Source organism: Triturus cristatus, chromosome 1_2, assembly GCF_964204655.1.
Source record: "Triturus cristatus chromosome 1_2, aTriCri1.1, whole genome shotgun sequence".
NCBI classification, from domain to species: Eukaryota; Metazoa; Chordata; class Amphibia; order Caudata; family Salamandridae; genus Triturus; species Triturus cristatus.
In genome coordinates this window covers 585,535,130-585,547,214 of record NC_140580.1, presented here as the reverse complement: position 1 = coordinate 585,547,214, position 12,085 = coordinate 585,535,130, and the positions used below count along the sequence as shown (strand labels likewise).

General features: G+C 43.8%; 1 protein-coding gene across 4 annotated transcripts in view; it reads right to left on the bottom strand.

The window, feature by feature from the left end:
- Positions 1–12,085, bottom strand: part of PDCD11 (programmed cell death 11) — a 618,996-nt gene that overhangs the window by 582,016 nt on the left and 24,895 nt on the right. For all 4 annotated transcript variants that reach the window (XM_085606675.1, XM_085606679.1, XM_085606671.1 and 1 more), the window contains exon 2: positions 447–558. In XM_085606675.1, coding sequence (XP_085462801.1) covers positions 447–548 — 102 coding nt within the window. In that variant the 5' untranslated portion in view covers positions 549–558. The remainder of the gene's footprint in view (positions 1–446; positions 559–12,085) is intronic.

Sequence of the window (12,085 nt, the reverse complement as noted above, 5' to 3'; positions counted from 1 at the left end):
AACTAAAAGGTAGTCTTTTTACAGTATAGGGTTGACGATTATGTCTAAATATGCAATGTATTACGTTACTAATGAATGGTAATATTCCACAACCCATGTTCGGTCTTTCCAGACCTACAAATCTAATTCAAGAAATTTGTTGATGCAATTTTTCTGGCTTATATGATTTAATAAAAGATACCAAACATACCAATAAGCATCAGTTCCACATGAAAAAAGACTTTCGTTTAAACTGCCACTATGGAAAATACTTTATATACTAGTGCAGCAGACACAAAGCAAAGAAAAAAGATAACCCAAAAAAATAGGCAATTGTGCACAGAGCTCGTCACAGCTGAAAGAAAATCTACCACAATTTTAGTTTTCCTGCAACCATACCAGAGATGGGTTTTAACAAACATCTGTAGCTGGATAACTATTCAGTCAGATAGTATCAGGTTACTCACATTAAACAAGTTATCACGATCTACAGGCCTTGTGTGTGTTTCGGTCTCCTTGGGCTTCTTCTGCGAGCCCCCTCGGGGGAAGCTCTCCTCAAAGGATTCCATGCTCCAAAAGCTGACGAGAATGTAAAAATATATCCAGGGTAAACATCAGAATTAGCACTGAAATCATTTAATGAACATTTCAACAATCACAAACCCAAGTGGGCTGGTAAAGCTTCAGCTCTACGATGCCTCAGTAGTGCTTGAGTGCTAAAAATAATGCACAATAACATAGCACTGTTAGACTGCAGTAAGTATGCATGTAAGACTTTATTGTTCAGTTAATTAAAACTTTAAATACATCGCAATACATCATCAATAAATAACAACATAAAATCCACTATCAATCAATCGGAATACCCAAGATTGACTTCATTAAAAAGGAGAAATCGTTAACCTGTGTCTCATGTCACATGATAATGAACTGCACTATTAAACCATCAACTATGGAATATAAATCCTACCAACTTTGCCAATTTGTGTGTTGGAGGGAGAGTGCTTTAATGTTCAAGCGTTAGCAGAGCATGGACCTAAAATGGATGTAAAATATCCCAGCAGGCAATGTTCTAACAATGAATGTCAAACTTGTGCAAAATAGTCAAAAAGTGCTACATGCCTTTACTTAAATCCCTACTTTATGTTAAAACTATTCTTACGAGAGCAGAGCTATAAATAACAAGCATTTACAATGCAATGGTCTCGGCATTGGTAAAGTTAGAGCTATTGGCATTGCTCATGACATTATTTTTGTTTATGTTTTTGTTTTGAAAACATTTAAAGAAACGGCATTGTTATTTACAATGTCAATAGCTTAATCACTCTCAAATGCGAGACCTATTGCATTTGCACCCACACACAGAGCCACCTACACACACACACACTGATTAAGCTATTGACATTGTAAATAACAATGCCGTTTCTCTACATGTTTTAAAAACAAAAACATAAACAAAAATAATGTCATGAGCAATGCCAATAGCTCTAACTTTAACAATGCCGAGACCGTTGCATTGTAAATGCTTGTTTTAAGGGGGCCTCGAACGGGTCTCTATCGGCTAAGTCTTGATTTCACCTCATGCGTCTTTTATCCACCTTCAGACAGTCCCTATCCCTTTATTTAATTTTGTCGTTCTCCCCTGTCTTCTCTCTATGTCACTGATTTTTTTTACGTCTTTCTCTTCCTCCTTTTCCCCCCCTTTTGTATTGTTTCTTTGTTGCTCTGGGTCAAAGTTTGATAAGTTAATATAAGGGCTTTCCCCCAAAATGAGTGCTGGTGGCCTCCACCGGCAACCACCGGCTCAAATTAAGCATTGTCTAAGAGCCATAGGAAAATGTACTCCCCGACCACAACGAACCAGAAATTGTGGTGAAAGGATGTAATCACTTTGCATTGCATGCGCAAATGGCGTGCAGCAAGCAATGATCTGACCTGACGCGTTCCAGTAGTGAGACCGACCCTGTAGCCGGACACATTGGGAGTTACGATTTGTTTGGTGTGAATTAGATTGCCAATTCATGTATGGACAATATCTGGGAGTTGGAGCATAAACCTGAGCCGAATAAATAAAGAGGTCACAAACCGAAAATATTTTCAGTCAAATTTTAGCGTTGGCTGAGTGGGCGTGACTGAAGTGCCAGTGCACTGTGCCGAGAGATGTGCTGCAAATTTTATATTTTTGTAGAACATTTATTTGAGAGGTCCAGCGTGCGCCTCACAGCGTATTCGGAGAGTGGAGGCGGACACATGGGTTATTGTCACCTCTAATCACAGATGGCTGCTGGGCCGCTTTTTACTGCGCACATTGTAACCAGCCTTTGGTCTGATGGGGGTGGCGGGGGCGGTGGCGCCAACTCGCGCAGATAGTCGCAGCCACCGACTGTAGTGTTTACTCGCCCACAGCGGAGGGCCCGTAGTTGGAGAGCACGCAGTCGGAAAGTCCACTTCCTAGCACAGCCTGCTTCCCCAGATTAATTCCAGGGTGCCTCTTTCAATGAGGGCTTGACAGGCCTGTTTGCTTTGAATGCGGCGCCAGCGACGGTAACAGAGGCCCTTTCACACTTCTCTGAGCACAACGCATTGCAGGCTCTCTCATTCAGCGGCCGCCGGAGCAGAGGGCGGGGCCGTGAAACATACAGGAGTTGTTTCACATTATATGCTGCAGGCGACAGGTAGCATTTCTGAGGGTCGGGGGGTGTTTGTCCTTGAGGGGTCCTTTCGCATCTGCTGCTGCTGCCTTCAGCTAACGATTGTAAGGTGATGGAGAGTGGGGCTACTAGTGGGGCCTCATGGCGGCGAGGATGCGGTGCGGGAGTATTCTCCGGAGTGCGGGGGCTCCTCTCGCCCCCAGACGCTTCTCCTCCTTTACCGTGGTGGCAGGCGCACTATGCCTGTTCCAGCATCCAGTCTGAGCAGTAGAGGCACAAAGCCTGAGGGGGCGGATGAAAGGGAGGAGTTTGCGGGGGCGGAAGGAGGAGTCTGCCGCCCAGACACTACCCACACACATAGAACCCGCAGACCTGCAGAGACCCCCTTAATAATTACCCTTAGCCCTGTGTACCCCCACCGATCCCATATTGACACCCGGCGCCTTGCAGAGCCACCGCCCTCCATGTATACTTTCCCCCACCACATTGGAACGTTGGTCTCAGTGTAAATGCCCCATGATGCCATGTTGGTAGTGCTCACTGGCACCTAACTGTGAAGTCAGCTTTCATTTGCATGGGGTTTTCTTTTCTTTCCCCCTTTCCTGTGCTGCATTGAATGACATTGTTCGCGGATCTGCCGTTCCACAGACCATCGCCGCTGAATGTAATCTGGCCTTTTCATTTCCCTGCTCCTATTCAAGGGAGGCCCCCATAGCAAGAGAGGGAAACGGCCCAGCGAGCGAAGGGGGCCTGACGAAGGGCGGGGGGCAGTTCTAGAAAACAGGGGAGCTGTTTGACCAAGAACAGCAACGACCTCGGCTTAAAACAACGTTAAGAAGTTCAATGCACGCAGCCAGCCTACGGTGTTGTGTGTCATTTTTGGTATGCAGCTTTCTAGTAAACACAACTCTACATTTTACTCAGTGCGGTCCGAGGCTGCCGATAAAGAGGCGCCTTATCACGGCAGGCTCGGAAAGCAGGGACATGTTTTCTAGTCAGTCTCAGATAAGAGGCAGCACTGCTGCTCTTCCCCGCGTTTCTTTTTGCCTGGGAACATTGCCTCTAAATTACCACACAAACAAGCCGAGGGCACCGGAAGACACCACCGCCTTTCTCTGAGGCAGAGCAGAAATGCCTCGGAGAAAGGCAGCGGCATTTTCGGATTCGGGGGCGTGTTTGTCTTTTCTCTCCTCCAGCCATTGGCTGGAGGAGAGAATGAGACTTCTTGCAAAAAACACGCCCCCCGATCCGAAAAGGATGGGGCCTAATCGGAATGACTGACCTCTTCTCCAATGGCTGGCCAGCATTCAAGAGGCCAGCCAATGGAGAACAGGGGAGAAGAGGGGCGGGTTCAAGCCCCTCTTCTCCAAGTCATTAAATCTCGGAGCTAGACTGCGCAAGCGCAGCCTTCGCAGCCGAGACCTAAAAACTCCCTGGTTTTACATGATCAATCATACATAACTATAACATTCATGGTTAAGGATAAAAGCATTAAAACTCAGGCTGAATAAATCAGCAATTCAAATCATTTTTTAAATACAATATAAATGGGCACATGGGTATCTCCTGGGTGCTACTTAGATTGTGCTATTCTAAAAGAATATTTCCTTAACTTTGACTGCACAATTTCGCAACCATATTCTGAGATATTTGGTGCAACCTAATTCCGAATACATTAATTTCGTAAAATGTTCCATCCTCCATAACTCTAGGCTCTGTCACTTCAACACGAGTCCTGTTTATGACGATTGGCGCATACATCCGACATACAGTTGCTACACCCCTCAAACTGAAGAGGCCTGGGATCATAGTGGATTTCCTATTCCACCCTCATTCTAAATATCCCTGACTAAGTTCAAGTAACAACTCTACGAAACGCGTTGGCTGGATGATGCTCATTGATGCAATGAACTTTAGTTTACTTAATAAAGGAGAAGACTAAAAATAAACGTATTGCCGGACTCTTTTTCTTATTGACTTTGGATGCATGACTTTGGTCATGGTGAGCAAAAAACTATGGATTTAGGCCCAGATCTCTGTACTGGGGTGAATGTGTGACATTGTTCTGCATTCTGTCCATCAACTGTTGTTTTTGCAACATTGCATACAGAGCAAATAGTCTTTCAAGCTGGCTAGACCGCGCTCAATGCCAATGTTTCTGACGCTTATTCAAGCTACCCGCATGTTCTGCACAAGGTTAAGTCTGTTTGGAATTCAGTCTTGTTCAACAAAACTATGCATTGCTTGCGAGATTCTTATCCATGTGCTACAAGCTTGTATTAGCTTAGCATGGATCATTAAAACAAACTCCTGTGGGACAAAACACAGGATCCCCAATCTGACACCTACAAGTTTATCCAGGTAGCTACAGACCTTCTGATTGCCAGAAACCTTTTAAAGACCGGTTTGTCTACGAAAAGTATGGCAAAAGCAGTGATGGAGCAAGCGAGGCTCTTGTCAGCTCTATTCACATCAAGAAATACGCTGACCTGAAAATTCCTCTATATCAACCACTATCTCGTCCGGTGTACTCGTCGCTTCCTATAAACTTTACAGTAAAGTCCCAACTAATGTGCCTGAGGTTCGGCTTACTTCCACTCAAACTATACAAGTACGGCTGTCTGACTGCACCTCGAACATTTCATGTAGGGGCTGTGGTTATATGCAGGAGACACTTTAACACGTTTTATGCATGTGCCCTTTTTTATGTTCACCAAGACGGTATTATCTTCTTCCAAATTTCAGGCAGTTGAGCATATGGGCCTGCAAAGCAGCAGTAATTGAATGTCTGCGAGGTGGTCAACAGATGGCAAGATTTATTAAGTTTCTCACAATTGCCTCGTCAATGCCCAAGCATGTTACAACTTGAGAGTAAAGCCAATAGCACTATGCTGGGAATGGTCTACTTCAGGATGGACTGGGTGACCTTATTGTTAGCTGGAACTTACAAGTCTTGCACTTTAATTTTAGTATATATGGCAAAGGGTTCTCTCGCTTCTGTAGGTTCTGTTTAGCACTTGCACTTTTACTGAGCATCCGTTTAAGCTTTCCTGTGCTCTACAGTGACTACTATTATGAATAGGATTTTTGCTGGTGTATTGTTAATCCTGTGTCAGTGTGCATTTGAACCCTTTTATTGGTATCTTTTATAAACTGTGTGATACATTATCTTCCACTGCTGCCATTATGAATGGGGCTTTTTGCTACTACTTTTTTAAAAATATATTGTTAATCATGTTATTGTACTTTTTACCAGACAATGGTATTTTCTGTAATCTGCACTTTTTTTTATTCTGGGTGCTCTTTTTATTGTGAATGTTTGCCATAATTTTAAATAATCGTGCAAATCGGAATAAACAAACTTTCGAGGCCTGCCTATCTAAGTAGTATGTCCAACAAAAACCTCAAACTGCGAAACAGAGCTACCAAAATCCAGCAATACTGGGAATGTATCTGCTCCAAATCTTCACTGGAATAATCAGCATATGCAGAAGTGCCAGAGACTAAAGGAAGGGCGAAGCGTGGCCTGGGCCATTAGGGTGTGACTGTGAGAAATGACAGCAGGCACCGGACCTTCATGTGAAATCAGCACCCCCTGCTGACCACAAACACCGGATACGACATTACTCATGTGAGACACAGTTCGGAGAAGTAATACCGCCCTTTCCCTGCAGGTCCAAGGCTTTAATCGGTGGCTGTATGGGAGTGTGCCTAAGCAGCGTCCGGGCTGGGAACAACTCCGGGGACAGGCAAACCCCGATAGCTGCAAGGAGGGTGGAGAAGCAAAAACAGGGCCAAGGAGACATAAGAGTGGCTCAGAGCGGAGTGAGTAGCGTCTCCATAACTGGAAAGAGAAATAGGGGCTTGGAGGTTATTTGAGAAAGTAGCTGCGAACAAAATGAGGAGGCCAATAGTGGCGTTGTGAGCTGGAGTAACTACAGTTATCAGGGTGGATTGAAGAGTGGACTGCCAATGGGACGGGAACATTTGCCCAGCGACTGTTGTGCTGAGTGGAGTAGGCCCTCCTGCACGTGTTTACAAATGGCTGCTGTGGCAATGCTGCAAATTGACTAAGGCAACTGGCACTGGCTCAGCTTTGGGAGGTCCAAATCTTCATGTGTTAGATAAGCTATGGAGAGAGAGAGACCTTGAAAGTCCCCTCTGAAATGGAGAAACCTACCTGTTTAGGGTGCAGATTGACAGAGAGGACCAATTGTTGATTTTTGATAACTGACCTAGAGGAACTGGAGTGAGTAAAAACAAAGGAACCTTGACTGTGGGTGGCTGCATGTGTATCCAGTGGGCAGGAAGCACTGGTACTGTCTGCAACAGGTGCAGGACAGTGTCAGGTTAGTCCATGCATTGGCTTAATCTGGCAGCTAGCAGAGAAACAAAGAGGACAGGACAGACAAGTCGTCTTAAACCACAAAATTGTCAAAAGCACAGCAGCGATAGGCAAGCACAAGTCCACAAAAGTAAAGAACCCCGCTAAATCAGGAGGTGGCAAAAAGGGCACTCTCAAGCCAAGATCCTGCAGGCCATGGTGGCATCTAGAACAGCTTTTGCAAATAAGATAGATACTATCGCTATAGATGTAAACCCTATGAGAACCGACCAAAGAAAGGTCACAAAGCGCGCCAAAGATATGGAAGAACCCGTTGAATATTTTAAATGGGATGAACTTCAATGCACCAGGGCAGCACAAGAACTGGGAAACAGTTGGAATTAACCATCTGGCCTCATCGAAAGCCTTGTTCAAGAGAACCTCCTTGAAGGCAGGCTGAAGCTTTTGGAGCGCTATATGAGCACAAAATGCAACAAAATGATACATGTTGATTTTAGGGGCAGATAATACGAGAACCCTGTAAGGGAGCCACTGTAGGTGGGCACATTCCTCCTTGGAGTCTCCCTACTCCCACTGTCCACGTCCATCACTTCCTGCCCATCGCCCCGCCTTCCTGCATCCGGTTAACTTTTGCAAGGTTGCGCAATGGATTTCTTGATCTAGAGAGGCATGAGCCCCCTGGGACAGCTATAAAATGATAAATGTCCTTGCAAGTCGCATAGTACGAAACAGTGTGTAACAAAGTCATATTTAATTCTCAGGTATGAGAGTGCATTAAACTAACGTGAGTTGATAAAACAAGAAAAACAAGCACGCGAGAGGTGCGCGCGAGCCATGTGGAATGGAGTGAACAGGTTGGCCACCAGCTGGCGGTACGTACTAGAGAAGAATATTCGGCCAATTTAGTTAAAGAGATCATGGATCTAGAGACTGGCTTCAAACCTGAACCCTCCAAGATTAGAATGGTATTTCAAAAATTCTATCAGAATCTTTATGAAACAACAGAGAATCAAATGGGTAGATCAGAGACATACTTAAACTTAAATGCCTCAATAAGATTTGAGCAAGCGGACCAGGAAAGCTTAGATAATATTCCATTGTGGGACGAAATTTTATTATCCATGACCAGCCTTACTACAGGGAAAGCTGCTGGAATGGACGGTATCCCAACAGAATTCTATGTCAAGTTTTCAGCACAACTAAAAGAAATAATACAGGAACTGTTTATTCATATTTTCAAGGGAGGAAGGCCACCAGCTTCATGGTCATCTGCCAAAATTGTAGTTTTTCTAAAAAAAATAAAGATCCTCTAGAACCTGGGTCTTATCGTCCCATTACATTGATAAATGGAGATTCTAAAATTTACTCTAAATTATTAGCAAGCCGAGTAGCACCGATTATCCACAAGATTGTATCGGAACGCCAGCATGGGTTCATTCCCGGAAGATCTACAATCGATCACGTCCAAAGGGTAATTTCTCTTTTTGACTTTACCAAGGTGACAGGAGACCCTATGGCGCTTATACTACTCGACGCCGAAAAGCACCTTTGATAGGGTCTCCTGGGAATACCTTTGGGCCACAATGTTACATAGTGGGATTAGCAAGAGATTTATTAAGGAAATACAAATGCTATATGTGGAACCTATTGCAAGGGTGTTAATAAACGGGGTATTGTCTGAAAAAATAACCATCACAAGGGGGACAAGACAGGGGTGCCCGTGTTCTCTCTCTTCTTCTTTTTGAGATTTACATTGACCCGTTCATCCGTAGGTTGGATCAAAACATGCTAATTCCTTCAATATGGGCACAAGAATACGAGACTAAAACACTAGACTTCGCAGATGATATTGCTATAGTTACTAGTAATCCTAATAAAGCAATTGTCGCGATAGAAGAGGAAGCTCTGATTTTCGGAGCAGTCTCTGGCTATAAACTAAATCAGAGTAAAACACAGATCATTCTCAATGATAAGATCACGATGAGAGATGTCAGAGTTATAGATAAAGCTACGTATCTCGGGGTGAGTATATCGGCAGAGGTGGATAATATAGTTAGCAATAATGTGGAACCTTTGATTCAACGAACAAAAAAAATAATTGGTACGTCTTAACAACTTACATCTAACGATAGGAGGGAGATGTAATGTGATTAAAATGTTACATCTTCCCAGATTTCTATATTTTTTTAGGACTATTTGTTTAGAATTCCCCCCTCAACTGTTTAGATCTATTGAATCTATGTTCTCCAGATTCTTATGGGGATATAAAATCCCACGCCGGGCTTTAAAGTATATCACACTCCCAAAGGATAGACGGGGAATGGCAATGCCTAACTTCAAATTGTATTATTGGGCTACTGTTTAGCACTTATATCTTCAGGACCTAACGGCAATAACACTTATTAGGAAGGGGCTCTGAATGTTGTTTTTGGCGACACATCAACAACAATTATTTTAAGAAGGTAAAATTCAAGAGTATCTATGGTATATATAAGGTCTGGGGCTGTGCTCGTAAAATATTGGGTTTTGGACGATACTCATATTATACCCCGCTATTTAAAAATAATGATCTCCCAGAGATATTTGATAACAGCTGTATGGATCGTTGGATACAGGTAGGGATATCACAACACGGCTGTTTCTTTAATAGAAATGGCTTGAAGACCTATGATGAATTACGTAATGAATATGACCTCAGTCATAGGGATCTTTTCAAATACCTACAGGTTAGAGATTTTTCGACAAAAAGGGGGGGGGGGGGGAGGTAGGGAAAAATTCTATGCAACACAAATTATGGATCGCATATGCAAAAAATCTAGTCTAACTATCGGGGAGATATATGAATTTCTGAACTCGTTGGGTCCCAATGATATGGAGAAACAGATTGATATGTCGCAGACAAAGCTAGCTGTATTACCTCAAACCCCTCCACATGGCGGCGGTGCACATAATAGACACCAATAGGCCATGGGCGGAGCAATGCGCCCGCCTTTGGCCAATTGCGTGCTGTCTTTGATAAAGAGACGCACGCAAAGGCCAACAGCGTGGGCCAAAAGGAAAAGCACACGCATGAGCGTGTGTGATTCCTAGGTCAGGTTTTAAACCCCCTACAAAAAGTCTTGCGCTGCGCGAGCAGTGCTACGCACTGCAACGCTAGGCGCAAGATCTAAAAATGATTAAATATTGTATTTATTTCAAAAACAAATATTTTAAAAAATGTAATTTTAACTTTAATGGGAAGGTTGGAGCTTTTCGAAATTTAATTGAGGCTACAAATCGTACATACTATATTCCGTTTGATGCATTTGCTCTGCTCCCAGAAATCAATGTGAGAATACCAACATAATTTTTAGCCTTATGCTTTAAATTCCTTTACATTTACAGAAGGATTTCAAATTTTTGTTTCTTTATTTATATACTCTTATTAATCTGTTAATATTATTTCATTTTCTATGCAGTCACGGACCAGGGGTCCCTGGACACAGGTTAAGAAACACTGGACCAGGGGTCCCTGGACTACAGGTTAAGAACCACTAGAGAAGAGCATCAGGGAGTGGAGTATTGAAGAGCGGAGAGTCGTAGAGTGAAGTGGCGCAAAGTACAGTGGTGTAGAGTAGATTGGCATAGAGTGCATTGTTTTTTAAGTAAAGTGGTGTAGAGTGCATTGACAGAGTGGTATAGAGTGCGGTGGCGTAGAGTAGATTGTTTCAGAGCAGAGTGAAGTGGCATAGAGTGGAGTGGTGCAGAATAGAATGGCGCGGAGTGATGTAGAGTGCAGTAGAGTGAGTAGTGCAGACTGCAATGGTGTACAGTGCAGTGGTGCAGAGTAGAGCGGTACAGCGTGCAGTGGTGCACAGTAGAGTGGTGTTTAGTGCAGTGGCGATAATGCAGTCTAGCAGAGTAGAATGGTGCAGTGTAGAAAAGAGTGGCGTAACATGCAGTGGAGTTGAGTGTATTCTTTTTGAGTAAAGTGGTGTGGAGTGCACTGGCATTGAGTGCAGTGGTGTAGAGTGGGGTTGAGGTGAGTAGAATTGTGCAGAGTAGAGTGGTGATTTGTAGAGTGCAGTAGCGCTGTGAAGAGTGGAGTAGTGTGGCATAGAGCGCAGTGCGAAGGGTAAATTATTTCAGAGTAGGGTGAAGTGGTGTGGTGTGGTGCAGGGTACAGCTGAGTGGTGAAGGTTAGAACGCAGTGGCATTGAGTAGTGGCGTAGAGTGGCACAGTGTAGAGAGGCATAGAGTGAAGTGGCATAGAATAGATTGTTTCAGAGAAGAGTAAAGTGACAGAGCGGAGTGGTGCAGGATAGAGTGCAGCTGCATAGAGTAGTGGTGCAGAGTGCAGTGGCACAGAGTGCAGTGTTGCAGAGTTGATTGAAGATGTCTAGACTAGACTGTGTATAGTGCAGTGGCGAAGAATGCAGTGGTGCATAGTAGAGTGAGGTTGAGTGCACTGGCCTAGCGTAGAGTGGTGTAGTGTAGAGAGGTATAGAGTGAAGGAGTGTAGAGTGTTGCACCAGACACCAGCGGTGCTAAAGCCGGACCTGGTAGTAGGCCGCTTTTGTTTCAGTGGAACATGTTCGCCTATCTCATTGTTGACAACATATGCATCTACCAAATAGTATAAAAACTATGTTTTGACATAGGCAGGATATTTAAGCCTTTAGTAGCATAAATAATGTCGTTTCCGGGCTCCAGTTTGTGTTGTCTATGGTTTTTATGGCACGGTGCTGCTGCACGTGTTACATATACTGGGGTTATTGCTCAATAAGTTTAGTTCTGTAGGCTACACCTTTTGACATGCCAATGCGTGTTATTATTAAAAGGGTTTGGTACTCTTAATAGCCGACTGCAAACAGAAAGATCATTAGACATTCACTAGAGGGTCACATTAAGCAAAAGCCAACAGTGCTTTGATAGAAGAACCGCAGCATACACATTTGTTGACATAGAAGTGCATGCACCTCCTCCCTGCAGGCCTATTTTAAGGGTTATGTTCCAGCCTCTTGAACTAGAGCACATGGGGAAGGGGGAGGGGGGGTACAAGCGCGTTCTTTGGGGAGAGAACAAAATTTAAAAGCCTGTTTACAGAAAGTGAGATCTCATAAGGATACAG